Source organism: Lissotriton vulgaris, chromosome 5, assembly GCF_964263255.1.
Source record: "Lissotriton vulgaris chromosome 5, aLisVul1.2, whole genome shotgun sequence".
NCBI lineage: Eukaryota > Metazoa > Chordata > Amphibia > Caudata > Salamandridae > Lissotriton > Lissotriton vulgaris.
Window position 1 is genome coordinate 1971164188 of NC_141693.1, and position 17742 is coordinate 1971181929.

Below are 17742 nucleotides of genomic sequence, written 5' to 3' on the forward strand. Positions count from 1 at the left end.
CAGCCTGGCAGCTGTGTTCTGAGCTACTTGTAGCCTGCCTAACTGTTCTTCATTGGCGGAAATGAGCAGCCCATTGCAATAATCAAGCCTGCTAATTTCCAATGTCTGTACAAATGTTTCTCTGTGGCTATCTGCTAAATAGGGAAATACCCTCCTCAATAGTCCAATGACCCTCAGACAGGATCCTGTTACCTGGGTAGCCTGATCTTTAAGTACCAGAGACCGATCAAGCTTGATCCCAAGATTTTTCACTGTCTCCTTTGGACATGGGGCAGGGCCTAAGTCAGGAGGCCACCACTCAGGTGACCAGAGGAGCAGGGCATCTCCGAAGAGCATGACCTACGTCTTGCCCACATTGCATTGTAGGCAATTGGAGGTCATCCAGCTGGATATAGCTCTCATTCCTGCAGCAAAGGAGCTTTTAACTACTGGTGTCATGGTCTGGAAAGGGAACAAAAGCTGGGTGTCGTCAGCGTAGGATATTGGTGTGAACCCGTACTCTCTCACAATTTCAGCCAAGGGGGCCACATACACATTAAACAATGTGGGGCTTAAACATGAGTCCTGTGGAACCCCCTTGGTGAGCTGCCTAGAGATGGAAAAGTGGGAGCCTAATCAAACACTTTGTGAGCGGCCAATGATGAAACTCACCACTATAACACAGTTACCACCACAACCACATTACCACCAGAACCATTACTACCTTTACTACCACAACGACCACCACAGCATTTGTGCATGGTAGTGTTGTCATCGTTCACCACATGAAAGCCAGACTCACTGAATGGTGGAGAAGTGTGGCTCAATGATTAGAGCGGCAGACCATGATGCAGAGGTCTAGCCAGGCACCAGGGTTCAACTCCCCGCCTCGGCGGGTCTTGGGCTCAAAATTCCACGAACCTGATAATTCTCGCCTCGGTGCCTATTCCAATCATGGAGTCCCACTCTGCAACTATGGGCAATAGCTTGCTTAATCTCCACAACGGCCCCCCAATGCTAATGATGCCTGGCCTCCACCTTGGGGGTGCCCCGGAGTGGATGCCTCACAGGGAAAGCCAGGATGGGTTCCACAGCGGTATTCGTACAAGCGCCTTGAGACCCTTGCGGGTGAGTAGTGCGCTATACAAGTATCAATTTACATTTACATTTACTGGCTCTGCCAATGCATGTTAAACAATGCAAACCCCACATAATTGCTGGGGCAGAATTTGGTTTATCATCTGTCCTGAGAAAGATGATGCAACTACCTTTGAATTTAACCCTCTTGTGTCCTCCTTTATTTTGTTACCTGCGGTCATGCATGTGGCGACTTCCAAGCTTTGACCCCTCCTTCCTTGTAAAACTAAAGGTGGAAGATGAGGGAGGGTGAGGTCACTGAGGAGGTCAGTGACTGGCGCCCCTCGTTTCTCCTGCACCTAAACCTACAAGGGAAGTGTGGCAGAGGCGGGAGGCGCGGCAGAGCAAGGAAGTGTGGCAGAGGCGGGAAGTGTGGCAGAGGCGGGAAGTGTGGCAGAGGCGGGAAGTGTGGCAGAAGAGGGAAGTGTGGCAGAGGCGGGAAGTGTGGCAGAGGCGGGAAGTGTGGCAGAGGCGGGAAGTGTGGCAGAGGCGGGAGGTGTGGCAGAGGCGGGAGGCGTGGCAGAGGCGGGAGGCGTGGCAGAGGCGGGAGGCGTGGCAGAGGCGGGAGGCGTGGCAGAGGCGGGAGGCGTGGCAGAGGCAGGGGGCGTGGCAGAGGCAGGGGGCGTGGCAGAGGCGGGAGGCGTGGCAGAGGCGGGAGGCGTGGCAGAGGCGGGAAGCGTGGCAGAGGCGGGAAGCGTGGCAGAGGCAGGAAGCGTGGCAGAGGCAGGAAGCGTGGCAGAGGCAGGAAGCGTGGCAGAGGCAGGAAGCGTGGCAGAGGCAGGAAGCGTGGCAGAGGCAGGAAGCGTGGCAGAGGCGGGAAGCGTGGCAGAGGCGGGAAGCGTGGCAGAGGCGGGAAGCGTGGCAGAGGCGGGAGGCGTGGCAGAGGCGGGAAGTGTGGCAGAGGCGGGAAGTGTGGCAGAGGCGGTAAGTGTGGCAGAGGCGGGAAGTGTGGCAGAGGCGGGAGGTGTGGCAGAGGCGGGAGGTGTGGCAGAGGCGGGAGGTGTGGCAGAGGCGGGAGGTGTGGCAGAGGCGGGAGGTGTGGCAGAGGCGGGAGGTGTGGCAGAGGATGGAGGTGTGGCAGAGGTGAGAGGAGTGGCAGAGGCAGGAGGAGTGGCAGAGGCAGGAGGAGTGGCAGAGGCAGGAGGTGCGGCAGAGGTGGGAGGTGTGGTAAAGGCCGCAACTGCTACAGATAATGCTACAAGTGCAGCACTCAAGAGGCGTCACTTCCTCATTTCACAGAAACGTCCAAGGTCATTAGGTCTTCACACTTAACTCTAAACAATCAGACGCCCCCTTCCCCCATCCCCCCGAGGAGATTTCAAGAGGCTTTGTGTAAATAAAACACAAATAAATGAGACTGCCTTTAAAGACAGGCAATTCTTAATAAAAATGCCCCAACACAAGATACTATACAGAAAAAAATGTACTTACCATTTTGTGGACCAAATGTATACAACTGAGATATGCAACTATTTGAATGCCACAATAAAAACCATCACAGAACGCTGCGTGACAGCCATTTTTATAAAGGATACACGTTTAATAATAATAGGAAAACACTGATCACCTTTTCTCCTTCTGTACATTTATCTAGGATTGTGACTGTCTCACAACCAATACTTGCAAAGACATTATTATGTACATGTTTCATCTAGTTTATTTGAGCAGCTGAAACAGCCTTCACCATCTTTTCCTCGCGATTGTGCTACACTTTTTTTGTGATTTCACTTAAACATGTCTGTGTAATCTTCGCCCTGGGCCTCTGCCCATACCAGAGGCTCCTTTTCCCTGCTACAGCGGTCTCTTTTTGTCATGGCATGGATATCCCTAGGGTTTGCGGTATCACATCGTTGGAAGTGGCCTTCACCAGCAAGAAGCCACAGCATGTTCCTTTCACTGCTCAGTGGCAAGCTCAGGACTCCTGATGTTAAGTGCTTTGTAGTTCTGGCTCCCGCCTGCTGGACACTGGCTGACCTCGCCACTGCAGCACCTGGTGGACAGATTCTCTTGGATCTGGGATCAACATCATGGCTGTCCAGACTTCTTCTCCTTTTGGAAGCTGAAGCTTGTCCTCCTGCTCAACTTTTTTTGTTTTTGAGCAAAATAATCTGCTCGTGACGTACTTGCTCTTGATTCAAGGATGTAGTTGACCTAAAAGAAAGGAAACAAGAATAAATTCAAGACCTGAGGACACATGGACTTGTACTGCCTGTAGCAGGAGCGCACCGGTCTCACAAGAAGAGGGCTACTCGAGTATGTGGCAGTAAAGAAACATATTTAGCACCTATACAATATAAAAACATCGCCTAAAGAATGAAACTGAATGCCTTACTGTAAATTGAGGTTTATTGGTTCAAATTAAATCACTTTAATGTAAAGTTGCCGGATGACTCCCCCACCCGCTGGGACATCAACATTTTCTACTTTTAAAACTTTTGCTTTTACTCAACAAACCAAGGTACTCAGGGAACTTCAGTCTTAGTTTACTTAGAGTGATCCAGTTGGGCTAAAGTTGGAGATGATAATTGATGTGAATGTAAAGAAAATAGCCTTGAATATGGCATATCTGTTGAGCACCAAGGCCAGGAACCTGGTGGTGATAGTGGGGTTTTGTGAAAGGGCTTTCATCATCTTCATTATCAGCAATGCCCAGCTGGGTTTTGAGAACCATAAAATACACAAATCTCCAAAGAAATGTATTATATGTAAAATGACACATACATATTCATCACAGTCATCCAGAAAATTACACTGGACCTCAGTGTTTTGGGTTAATGCTACTGACCCTCCTAAGGGCACTTCTACGGAGGCGCGGAACATACTTTACGGAGTCGCCAACTGGCCTCATGTCATCAGCATTGGCGTGAGCAAGGCTTGTTTTTTAATACAACAGGATCTCCAAGCTTAAACCCACAGGGCTGCACTTAGGGTAGGAAAAGCAAAGCTACTAGTTTCAGAATCCAGGATGTCTATGGCTACAAAATACCAAAAGAAGAACAGCTCTCATACGCATACAGAGACTAAAACACAAAGCTCAGCACCAAACCTTTCAGGAAGGAGACCTGGTGGCAATAAGTAAATATATTGAACACAAAAAAATTGAAGCTTCTCACACCGAAGAAGAAGTACTTAATTAGTGTCAGTGTTGGCGATTTCAAGGACGGAGTCTGCTTCCAAGTAGGGCATGAGTTTGGTCACTATAGTCTCTTTTTGTTGTTTGGATGGTCAGGGGAGGCCAGCAACGTCGTTTGGTGAAGGGATACTTCTGAGGAAGTGGGCTGAGAACCGTTTATTGAAACATCGTCTGGGCTATGCCTGGTGGCAAAGATAAGTTGATGCTTTCAGCTGGGGAAGGGTGAAGGTGGGTTAGCCAGGGGAGCTTGTACAGCATGACGTGGCGTCTGAGAGGGCTTGAGTACTTTGAGGAGTGATCTATGTTGGTGATGCTGAGGCTGAAGATGTTGACCGCAAGAGTGGAGTTGGGGCGATTGGCTATTTTGTCTTGTTAGCCTAAGTCCCTGCCAATGAAGATGCCCGTTAGTTTGCAGCAGAGGCCTTGGGTCAGGACACTCGGAATCAACGTGGGTGTTTGACGGGAAAGCAGTGGATACTCCGGAAGATTGCCTGCTTTGTTGGTTGATTTCTAGATTTGAAGGAAAGGAAGTCATTTGTGCTAAAAAAAGACTTGTGGTAGGCGGCGTGGGGCCGTTCCTGCACTTGTTGGCCTCCTGTGGGCTTGGCTTTGCTTCAGCATTTTCCCAGTTGTTTGTAGGGCTGCTTGTCAGGAGAGAGCATGGTGGGATCAAGTTGAGTTTCATGAAATAGACGGATGCAGGTATGATTGTTACTTCAGTCAGTTTGCAGGTGACAGACGATGATAGGATGTTAGAATAGGTTTCTAGAGCGCACAGCTATTCAAAAGAGTGTCCCAGCGTTTAAGACAGAGAAGGACCAATGCAGGGAGAAGCAAGAGAGAGAAGAGAAACCAAAGAAGGTGCAAACAGTTATATTGTTTGTTGAAACAACCAGGTTTTCAATTGTTTCCTGAAGGCAAGCAGGTTAGTGACTTGCCTAAGTGGGAGAGGCAGCTTATTCCAAAGTCCAGCCACTTGCACCTGAAAGGAGCGACCGCCTTTGCGGGCTCTGAGATATTATGGGGTGACCATAAGATGTTGATGCGCAGATCTAAGAGATATGCCAGGCACATAAAAAGAGACTCTTCTGCAGATGTATTTTGCTCCTATACCATGCAGGGCCTTGAAGGCCAGGACCAGAGCTTTGAAGCGGATCTTATTGCGAACCGGTAACCAGTGCAGATTCTTAAGGTGGCGGGAGGTCCGATCTCTACTTCCAAGTACTACCAGTAATCTGCTAAATGAGAACTCCGGGAGGCCCAGATAGAGGATGTTGGCATAATCCAACCCTGAGATGATAAGGGCCTGAATGCCATTTTTCTATGCTCGTCTGTAATAGAAAAAAACCTCTAGAGCATCTTCAGGAGACCGAAACAGGTCCCGGCTGAACCTGAGGTACCATAGAGAGGACGTCATCCATGTTTACTCCTAAGTTCTTTACAGTCCTGAACGCGACCTGGGGAGGAGACATGTCTAGGGGCCACCATTGTTTAACGGGGGGAGCCAAAGAAAATTATTTCAGACTTGTCTGTATTACATTTCAGATGCTTGTGGTTGAACCAGGCAAAAGTTTATTTCAGGCACTTGTTGATCTTCTCCCCGTTGAACTCCTCTCCCTTCCTGCAGGTGAACAGCAGTTGAGTGTCATCGGCATACGATATTATTGTAACCTCATTCTCTTCCGCCAAAGTAGCTAAGGGGGGGCCATGTACAGATTAAAAAGTACAAGGTTCAGGATAGAGCCCTGTGGCTCACACGCAGATATGGCACACTGGCTGAAAAGGGAGGTGGACCAGACCTCCTGATTTCTACCCTCTAAGAAGGAAGCGAACCCCTTCAACACCATGCCCTCAAACCCACACTCCCTCAATCTCTGCAGGAGGTGGCCGAGCGGCACGGGTCAAAAGCCGCAGAGAGGTCCAAGAGGACCAGGACTGTTTTGCCACCTGCGTCCAGGGTCTCCTTGATGGATTCAGATACCTCCAATGATGCCGTCCTGTACTGCGATTCTGCCTGAAACCAGACTGACTAGGATGAAACAGATTGTTAGCCTCTGCAAAATTGCTGATCACTGTGTTGACTTATTTCTCAACTGTTTTTGCAAAAAAAGGCAAAAGAGAAATGGGTCTACAGTTAGTAAAGACCGTGGGATCCGCCGTGGGTTCTTTTAATAAATGGATTATTTTCGCACTCTTCCAGCCTACTGGGACCTGGCCGTTAAGGAGGGATGTGTTCAAAACACGGTTTACAGTGGGGTTCAGAATCTCTGCCATAGAAGCCAGGAATTTGTCCGGGCATGGATCTACAGGCGAGCCAGATTTCAGACCCTTCATTATTGCCAGAGATGTCACTAGGGGCATAGGCGGGAAGATAAAGAGGGAGACCGAATCTTCCTGGCACTGGGGGGCAGCTCGTCGAGTGGCCAGCACATCTTTCAGGCCTGGGCCATTAAATAAGGATTGTATAGTTACTATCTTTATGTAAAAAAGTTGGCTAGACTCCCAAACCTCTCGTCTGGTTGCAGCCTTAGGTGAAGAGTAGCTTTTAACAATGTCAAAAATGTCTCTGCTTTTATTTCCTGCACAATCATTTTTTAAGGCAAAGTAGCTCTTCTTAGCTACCTGCATCTTTTTGTGGTAGTCTCTCAAAGCCTCTTTATAGTTTTTTTAATTTTCCACCTTAAAATCCTTCCTCCAAGCTCTTTCCTGACGTTTGCAGTCCTTTGCTGCATTGACGTACGATGTCGTTAAACCAGGGGGCTGAGGATCGGATTATTCCAGTGGGGCACGGGATAGGAGGAGAAAGGGGCAGAGTGCCTTGTGCAATCCATTTTAACAGAGCTTCAGCATCCAGATCTATGTCACCAGTGAGCATAGGCGGAAGAAGGTCTTGTTCTTATTTAAGAGCATCTGGGGGGATCTTATAAAAAGGTCTGGAGATGGAAGATGGCTGCTTAACCTGAGCCCGTGAGTGCTTTATCAATTTAGGTACCTAAAACTGATCAGATAGTGATCTGACCAGAGTAGGGGTGGGGGACGGGCTCTGTCTGTTAAACAATTTGCAAAAACCTGATCAAGGGTATGGCCTTTCTCATGCGTGGAGACAGATATTCATGGCATGATACTGAGCACACCCAGAGATTCCAGCAAAGAGAGACTCCGAGGCGTCCTGTCAATCCATGTGTATGTTAAAGTCCCTTAAAACTATGAAGTGTTTAAATCTAAGGGCCATAGGAGCGATAACATCGCAAATGGACTTCAAAAATGCTCCCGCATGCCTGGGGGTCTGTACAAGAGGACTCCCGCAAGGCACTGATGGGGGGACAAAGTGGCCTGAAAATATAAACATTCCGCCCCTTCGATTTCCTCCATGGGAATGCAAGCAATGGCTATGTCTGCGTTACTGGTAATAGCAATTCCGCCTCCCCTGCTTCCAGCCCGATCTTTCTTTACAATGGAATAGCCAGGGGGATGGCTGAAGCTATGGTGGGATTAGACGAGACAGACAGCCATGCTGCAGTCAGAAACAACAAATCAGGTTTGGTCTCAGATAATATATCTATGGAAAGTAGAAACCAGGTACTGGTCAGCAGCTCTGAAGCTTGAGGGGTGCGGAGTGGCGCGGAGGGTCGGCATCCAGTTGGTTTTCTTCTGGCCTGATGCACGATGAGGACAAGGAGCTGGTACCATGTACTAAGGAGTTGTCTGCCCAAGTCTTTAGAGGCTCTGAAGTAAATGGGGAGGGGAGTTCATGCATGAATAAGGTCAAGGTACTGGCCCTTGCCAGCTGGGGCTGAGGATAGGGGGATGAGGTCATGGACAGAAATGGTAGCATGGAAAGCAACTGGGTAATCCATTGAGAAGTTCAACCCGTAAGGTGCCATGAGAAGACCAGGAGTGTGCTACATAAAGAAAGAACATAACAGTAACGAAGAAGAGTTTCCTGAAGCTTGAAGAGTTGAGGTATATTGTCCACTCAGGCAGTTTCACCGGGGGGGGTTCAAGCCACCACAGCAGTCATTTTGTGCCAGCCTGACATTGTGAACATGGCACATCCCAGTCGGCACAGCATTTCCTGCCCTGCCTCCAGAGCGCTCTGAGTGCGCTGCAAAACATCTTCTTTGTCCAGTCATTGTGAACCGGTTCCCCAACTTCAACATGCAGGGAATGGCTCCCAGTGGCTGCCCATGTAGACCTCAGAGTGTGGTGTTGTTCAACAGTTCTTTCCCAACTCCACCCTCCGTGGTCCCTGAAGTGCGAGACTGCTCTAGACCTGCAGTCCCACACCGCGTGGACCGCCTTGCTCAGGGATTGGTGCGCATGGGTAGTAGGTGAATGGCTGTCATGCAACCTATCCGGGGAGCGTTGGGTGCTGTATGTGAGCACCTGAAAAGTGCTACAGAGCTGTTGCTGCAAACCTGGCACTGGGGGCAAACAGATCATGTTTTACAGATTCAGACTGATAGGGCTGCGCTTCGTTAATAAATCGCCCCACTGGCTCTGGCGGCTAAAACTTTGTCATATAAACCTCAGCGCAATATAAATCAATTCATGAAATTAGATACATATGCATCATGCTGGCACATCGCATGAGTCAGTGTTGCTTTTCTCACCTTGTTTGTATTTGCTGTCGGCATGGTCCCTATGTGATAATGTGAGGGAAGCAGCTATGTCTTTAACCTCTTAAGTGCTGCTGACGGCCAATGGTCGTCACGAGCGCTACCTCCCCAGTGCTGCGCACGACCATTGGACGTCCATTCAGCACTAGTTCCAATGGACAGCGCAGCACTGGGGAGGGATATTTGCGAAGCAGCTAAGGTGTTAAAGGTTTCGGTCTTAGAGGGGGTCTTGGTGCTTCCTCAGGCCGGGAGCGTAGTCAAGAGCTTCATGGGTCTAGATCTACAATGCATGGAGACTTCCAACCCCTGGGAGCACTAAATATTTAGTTTATTATTTACTAGGCGATTTACAGCACAACCTGAGGACACTAAGAGGGGGAGAGAGTGCCTTTGCATTTATACGTCATTCGACTGCACACAGTGGATCATGACGTAGGTCTTTACATGTTTGCCAAATGACCTGATGTTTGATCCTCGCTGGAGGTCCAATTGTAGTGGTCTACAAGGAGGGATGTTGGTCAGAGACCTGCCCCAAGCCATTGACCGATGCAGTGAAATACAGTGCTCGGGGGCCTCCTTGGGCATCTGGTGGGGGGGCCTGGTATGAACAGACTGGAGAGGTGCCCAATGTTAGCCCCAGCCAAGGCCTCGTGCCAGTTTTTGTGCACAAGTCGACTTTGTGTGTTTGACGGGCAACCAGTGGAGTGGTTTTAAAGTTAAGAAGATCAGAAGCTTTGAAAACAGACAAATATAATTCAGTTCATTGATAATTTCAATATAGAAAGGACGACTGACTCTGAAAATAGCGGGATAGCTTAATGCAGCAATTTAGCCAAGATATGGCTAGAAAACAGAGAGTGAATTTGTCACGTGGGTATTCAGAAAAACAAGGGCTGCTGGCATAGCACCCCCGGAGGCTGCATTTAGATACCATGTATGATATGATAAAGCCACGCGTGTGAATTCACCATCAACATGTGCCCCAAAATAGAACATTCTGATTAAGGGAGAGCGACTGTTGTGCTCAGAGCCAGATTGTTAGTTCATAAAATGCACTTCAGCGTTCTCCCTGACATCACTTCCACAGTATTCCACAAACGTCATCAACAGTGGCGTAGCAAGGGTTTCCGAAGGCCTGATGAAACTATGGAAAAGGACCTCCCACCATCGCACAGGGTAGTAAAAACAACCATAATTGGTGTGCACAGGGCACCTCACAGACCTGTGCCCTCGAGCCACAGCACTTGCCACTTCATGGATAGCTTGGCCGTGGGTCATCACTTATTTTAAATCTATAATTAGGGAAAACTACTCTTTTTTGGGGGGGGCTAAATAAAGACTACTGTGATCTCACTATCTTTGTCTCTTGGAAAGGGGCAATCCAGTGAAATTTATCAGAATACATCCTGCCATTAAATAATGTAAAATATACATCACAAAACCAACATGACATCTTCAAACAAAGAAATATTCTGGGACCTAAAACCCATCCAGATATCGAACAAAGGGGTATACGGGAATCTAAAATCCATCCAGAAATCGCACAATGGAACTTTGTGGAATGCAAAACCCATCCATATATCAAACAAATGTGTATTCTGGAACCTAAAGCCCATTCAAATATCAAACAAAGGGGCATTCTGGAACATAAAACCCATCCAGATATCGAACAAAGGAACATTCTAGAATCTGGAACCCATCCAGATATCAAACAAAGGAACATTCGAGAATCTAAAACCTACCAGATATCGAACAAAGGCACATTCTAGAATCTAAAACGCATCCAGTTATCAAACAAAGGCACATTCTAGAATCTAAAACCCATCCAGATATCAAACAAAGGCACATTCTAGAATCTAAAACCCTTCCAGATATCTAACAAAGGGACATTCTGGATTGTACAACTCATCCAGACAGCTAACAAAGGCACATTCTAGAATCTAAAACCCATCCAGATATCAAACAAAGGCACATTCTAGAATCTAAAACCCATCCAGATATCTAACAAAGGGGCATTCTGGATGGTACAACTCATCCAAACAGCGAACAAAGGCACATTCTAAAATCTAAAACCCATCCAGACATTGAACAAAGGGGCATTCGGGAATGTAAATCCCATGCAGATATCTAACAAAGGAGCATTCTGGAAAGTAAAAACCCTTGGAAATGTCGCTTAAATGGGCATTCTGGAATCTAAAATCCATGCAGAATTCGAACAAAGGGACATTCTGAAATGTAAAGCACATACATATATTTAACACAGGGCCATTCTCGAATCTAAAACCCAAGCAGAAACTCTAACAAAGGAATATTCTGGAATATCAAACCTATCGAGATATCATCAAGCAAAGGGGCACTCTAGAATTTGAAACCCACCAGATTTCATGAAGCAAAGGGGCATTAGCGCATCATGATTGCTGGTACATGAGGGTGATGCGGGACTAGGTGAATAGAATTAGAATTGATTCTTTTTACAGATTACTTTCCACCCATCTGGCGACGAGAAAATGTATGCATTTCTAAAGCAAACAGTTGTCCACAAAGTCTGATGGTAAAAGATGGTAAATATTAAAGGAGGGCGTACTTGCAAACTGCACCTCTAGGTTACGCACCTCCAGTCGGAGCATGGCTCCCTGCATTGGCTTTGCAATGCAGTCTCATCTGTGATAATATACGTGCAGGTGACACTAAAAACACTGAACACATTGACGACTATTAATTCATACATTATGTTAGTAGAGCGAGATAAACGTATGTTCTTTCCCCATTTTTGGCACACGCTACATGATGAAAACCTTTTTAAATTATATTTAACAAGCCAACCATTTCCTAAATTTATTATCTCTAGTGCTTTGTGATAATCACATAGATAATTTTAATGGCAGGTTAATGCACGAATCAAAAGATAAAGATGCCCTTTGGCCCGCCGTTAGCTTGGTAATTCTCTGTGGCTTGAAACGTGTACAATTTTATGCACTGCCGAGTGTTTCACTTCTATTGCGTTTTACAGCTCGAGGCATAAAAATAAAGGGAAAGTTTTCATGGTCAATAAAGTTCCACTTTTCATGGCTTCATCGTGCGAGGAAACTCATTGCAAGAGCCAGATTACTACCTTCCCGCGATCCATTTGTAAAACGCAGCAAATTTAGTTTTGAAGAAAGCTTCACCCGGATAAAATAAGGTGTTTTATCACTTGGAACGAGGTGGGAACACAATGTGGTGTAACAAGACTTAAACACACCACGCTCGACCCGCTCATCCGACGGCTGATACCGAATAATGTCTCTTTCTGGTTCGTACAGATCAAGGCAGGCATGGGCCGCGTGCTCGCGGAGACGCTAATTTCAACGCAAAAGAAAGATTTCCATGCACAACCAACGTCATCCTTGTCAGAAAAGGAAGACACCACCTGCTGTGCAATAGGTCATTATTCCCCAAAAATAAGTGGGTGTAGAAAACAGATCTTCTGTCCTGAGTCCTCAAGGTAATGGGAAGGATCCGAAATCACTTTGGACTGAGGGAAAGTGGGCATAAAACCAACTCAAGTTGTTGGTATCATCGGTAAGTTGTACAGTCAGCATAAAAACAACTCAAGTTGTTGGTATCATCAGTAAGTTGTACAGTCAGCATAAAAACAACTCAAGTTGTTGGTATCATCAGTAAGTTGTACAGTCAGCATGAAAGCGACTCAAGTTGTTGGTATCATCAGTAAGTTGTACAGTCAGCATAAAAACAACTCAAGTTGTTGGTATCATCAGTAAGTTGTACAGTCAGCATGAAAGCGACTCAAGTTGTTGGTATCATCAGTAAGTTGTACAGTCAGCATAAAAACAACTCAAGTTGTTGGTATCATCAGTAAGTTGTACAGTCAGCATGAAAGCGACTCAAGTTGTTGGTATCATCAGTAAGTTGTACAGTCAGCATAAAAACAACTCAAGTTGTTGGTATCATCAGTAAGTTGTACAGTCAGCATAAAAACAACTCAAGTTGTTGGTATCATCAGTAAGTTGTACAGTCAGCATGAAAGCCACTCAAGTTGTTGGTTTCATCAGTAAGTTGTACAGTCAGCATGAAAGCGACTCAAGTTGTTGGTTTCATCAGTAAGTTGTACAGTCAGCATGAAAGCGACTCAAGTTGTTGGTATCATCGGTAAGTTGTACAGTCAGCATGAAAGCGACTCAAGTTGTTGGTTTCATCAGTAAGTTGTACACTCAGCATGAAAGCCACTCAAGTTGTTGGTTTCATCAGTAAGTTGTACAGTCAGCATGAAAGCGACTCAAGTTGTTGGTTTTATCAGTAAGTTGTACAGTCAGCATGAAAGCGACTCAAGTTGTTGGTATCATCGGTAAGTTGTACAGTCAGCATAAAAACAACTCAAGTTGTTGGTATCATCAGTAAGTTGTACAGTCAGCATGAAAGCGACTCAAGTTGTTGGTATCATCGGTAAGTTGTACAGTCAGCATAAAAACAACTCATGTTGTTGGTATCATCAGTAAGTTGTACAGTCAGCATGAAAGCCACTCAAGTTGTTGGTATCATCGGTAAGTTGTACAGTCAGCATAAAAACAACTCATGTTGTTGGTATCATCAGTAAGTTGTACAGTCAGCATGAAAGCCACTCAAGTTGTTGGTTTCATCAGTAAGTTGTACAGTCAGCATGAAAGCGACTCAAGTTGTTGGTTTCATCAGTAAGTTGTACAGTCAGCATGAAACCGACTCAAGTTGTTGGTATCATCGGTAAGTTGTACAGTCAGCATAAAAACAACTCAAGTTGTTGGTATCATCAGTAAGTTGTACAGTCAGCATGAAAGCCACTCAAGTTGTTGGTATCATCAGTAAGTTGTACAGTCAGCATGAAAGCCACTCAAGTTGTTGGTATCATCAGTAAGTTGTACAGTCAGCATGAAAGCGACTCAAGTTGTTGGTATCATCAGTAAGTTGTACAGTCAGCATGAAAGCCACTCAAGTTGTTGGTATCATCAGTAAGTTGTACAGTCAGCATGAAAGCCACTCAAGTTGTTGGTATCATCAGTAAGTTGTACAGTCAGCATGAAAGCGACTCAAGTTGTTGGTATCATCAGTAAGTTGTACAGTCAGCATGAAAGCCACTCAAGTTGTTGGTATCATCAGTAAGTTGTACAGTCAGCATGAAAGCCACTCAAGTTGTTGGTATCATCAGTAAGTTGTACAGTCAGCATGAAAGCCACTCAAGTTGTTGGTATCATCAGTAAGTTGTACAGTCAGCATGAAAGCCACTCAAGTTGTTGGTATCATCAGTAGGTTGTACAGTCAGCATGAAAGCGACTCAAGTTGTTGCTAGCTACTGTAAGCTGTGGAGTCAGCATGTATGCGACTCAAGCTGCTGCTATCCTCAGTAAGTTGTATAATCAGAATATAAGTGACTCGGATGTTGGTGATGTTGGTAAGCATGTTAGGGACCCAAATTTCAAGTATTTTTGGTTATCTGAACAGTCAGCATGAAAGGGACAAGCTGTTGCTATACTTGGTAAGCGGCATAGTCGGCACGTAAGTGGCTCAAGCTGTTAGTATCCTCTGTACAGCTGATTCAAGTTGTTGGTATCCTTGGTAAATTGTGGAGTCAGCGTGTAAGGGACTCAAGCTGCTGGTGACCTCAGTACGATTTACAGTCGGCGTGCATATGACTCAAGTTGCTGCTATCCCCTGTAAGGTGCAGAGTCAGCATGTAAGTGACGCAAGTTGTTGCTATCCTCTGTAAGATGCAGAGTCCGCATGGAAGTGACGCACGTTGTTGCTATCCTCTACAAGATGCAGAGTCAGCATGTAAATGACGCAAGTTGTTGCTACCTCTGTAAGGTGCAGAGTCAGCATGTAAATGACGCAAGTTGTTGCTATCCTCTGTAAGATGCAGAGTCAGCATGTAAATCACGCAAGTTGCTGCTATCCTCTATAAGATGCAGAGTCAGCATGTAAATGACGCAAGTTGTTGCTATCCTCTATAAGATGCTGAGTCAGCCTGTAAATGACGCAAGTTGTTGCTACCTCTGTAAGGTGCAGAGTCAGCATGTAAATGACGCAAGTTGCTGCTATCCTCTGTAAGATGCAGTCAGCATGTAAATGACGCAAGTTGTTGCTATCCTCTATAAGATGCAGTCAGCATGTAAATGACGCAAGTTGTTGCTATCCTCTGTAAGATGCAGAGTTAGCATGTAAATGACACAAGTTGTTGCTTTCCTCTGTAAGATGCGGAGTCAGCATGTAAATCACGCAAGTTGCTGCTATCCTCTATAAGATACAGAGTCAGCATGTAAATGACGCAAGTTGTTGCTACCTCTGTAAGGTGCAGAGTCAGCATGTACATGACACAAGTTGTTGCTACCTCTGTAAGGTGCAGAGTCAGCATGTAAGTGACGCAAGTTGTTGCTATCCTCTGTAAGATGCAGTCAGCATGTAAATGACGCAAGTTGCTGCTATCCTCTGTAAGATGCAGAGTCAGCATGTAAGTGACGCAAGTTGTTGCTATCCTCTGTAAGATGCAGAGTCAGCATGTAAATGACTCAAGTTGCTGCTATCCTCTGTAAGATGCAGAGTCAGCATGTAAATCACGCAAGTTGTTGCTTTCCTCTGTAAGATGCAGAGTCAGCATGTAAGTGACGCAAGTTGTTGCTACCTCTGTAAGGTGCAGAGTAAGCATGTACATGACACAAGTTGTTGCTACCTCTGTAAGATGCAGAGTCAGCATGTAAATGACTCAAGTTGCTGCTATCCTCTGTAAGATGCTGAGTCAGCATGTAAATCACGCAAGTTGTTGCTTTCCTCTGTAAGATGCAGAGTCAGCATGTAAGTGACGCAAGTTGTTGCTATCCTCTGTAAGATGCAGAGTCAGCAAGTAAATGACACAAGTTGCTGCTATCCTCTGTAAGATGCAGAGTCAGCATGTAAATGACGCAAGTTGTTGCTATCCTCTGTAAGATGCAGAGTCAGCATGTAAATGACGCAAGTTGTTGCTATCCTCTGTAAGATGCAGAGTCAGCATGTAAATGACTCAAGTTGCAGCTATCCTCTGTAAGATGCAGAGTCAGCATGTAAATGACGCAAGTTGTTGCTTTCCTCTGTAAGATGCAGAGTCAGCATGTAAGTGACGCAAGTTGTTGCTATCCTCTGTAAGATGCAGAGTCAGCATGTCAATGACGCAAGTTGCTGCTATCCTCTGTAAGATGCAGTCAGCATGTAAATGACGCAAGTTGTTGCTATCCTCTGTAGGATGCAGAGTCAGCATGTAAGTGACGCAAGTTGTTGCTATTCTCTGTAAGATGCAGAGTCAGCATGTAAGGGACGCAAGTTGTTGCTATCCTCTGTAAGGTGCAGAGTCAGCATGTAAATGACACAAGTTGTTGCTACCTCTGTAAGGTGCAGAGTCAGCATGTAAGTAACGCAAGTTGCTGCTATCCTCTGTAAGATGCAGTGTCAGCATGTAAGTGACGCAAGTTGTTGCTATCCTCTGTAAGATGCAGAGTCAGCATGTAAATGACACAAGTTGTTGCTACCTCTGTAAGGTGCAGAGTCAGCATGTAAGTAACGCAAGTTGCTGCTATCCTCTGTAAGATGCAGAGTCAGCATGTAAGTGACGCAAGTTGTTGCTATCCTCTGTAAGATGCAGAGTCAGCATGTAAGTGACGCAAGTTGCTGCTACCCTCTGTAAGATGCAGAGTCAGCATGTAAGTGACGCAAGTTGCTGCTATCCTCTGTAAGATGCAGAGTCAGCATGTAAGTGACGCAAGTTGCTGCTACCCTCTGTAAGATGCAGAGTCAGCATGTAAGTGACGCAAGTTGCTGCTATCCTCTGTAAGATGCAGAGTCAGCATGTAAGTGACGCAAGTTGCTGCTATCCTCTGTAAGATGCAGATTCAGCATGTAAGTGACGCAAGTTGCTGCTATCCTCTGTAGGATGCAGAGTCTGCATGTAAGTGACACAAGTTGCTGCTATCCTCTGTAAGATGCAGCGTCAGCATGTAAGTGACGCAAGTTGCTGCTATCCTCTGTAAGATGCAGTGTCAGCATGTAAATGACGCAAGTTGTTGCTATCCTCTGTAAGATGCAGTGTCAGCATGTAAGTGACGCAAGTTGCTGCTATCCTCTGTAGGATGCAGAGTCAGCATGTAAGTGACGCAAGTTGCTGCTATCCTCTATAAGATGCAGATTCAGCATGTAAGTGACCCAAGTTGTTGCTATCCTCTGTAGGATGCAGAGTCAGCATGTCAATGACGCAAGTTGCTGCTATCCTCTGTAAGATGCAGTCAGCATGTAAATGACACAAGTTGCTGCTATCCTCTGTAAGATGCAGATTCAGCATGTAAGTGACGCAAGTTGCTGCTATCCTCTGTAAGATGCAGCGTCAGCATGTAAGTGACGCAAGTTGTTGCTATCCTCTGTAAGATGCAGTGTCAGCATGTAAGTGACGCAAGTTGTTGCTATCCTCTGTAAGATGCAGAGTCAGCATGTAAATGACACAAGTTGCTGCTATCCTCTGTAAGATGCAGATTCAGCATGTAAGTGACGCAAGTTGCTGCTATCCTCTGTAAGATGCAGCGTCAGCATGTAAGTGACGCAAGTTGTTGCTATCCTCTGTAAGATGCAGTGTCAGCATGTAAGTGACGCAAGGTGCTGCCATAATAAGTTGTACAGTCAGCATGTTAGTGACAAGTTGTTGGCATCCTTCGTAAGGTGTGCAGTCAGTATCTAAGGGACTCCAGTGGTTAGCATTGTCAGCAAGTTGCAGAGTCAGCATCTAAGGGACTCAACTCGTTGGTATCCTCTGTACACTGTAGTCTGTATGTGTCTACATTTGTTGTTTTCGTAGGTAAGCTGCACAGGTAGCATGTAAGTGACTCAAGT

At 46.1% G+C, this 17742-nt stretch overlaps 1 protein-coding gene across 2 annotated transcripts in view; it reads right to left on the minus strand.

Annotated features, from left to right (window-relative positions):
• Nucleotides 1-2635: 2635 nt before the first annotated feature.
• Nucleotides 2636-17742, minus strand: part of MAPKAP1 (MAPK associated protein 1) — a 928195-nt gene continuing 913088 nt past the window's right edge. For both annotated transcript variants that reach the window (XM_086924702.1, XM_086924701.1), the window contains one exon: nucleotides 2636-3267. In XM_086924702.1, the coding sequence (XP_086780828.1) occupies nucleotides 3142-3267 (126 nt within the window). In that variant the 3' untranslated portion in view covers nucleotides 2636-3141. The remainder of the gene's footprint in view (nucleotides 3268-17742) is intronic.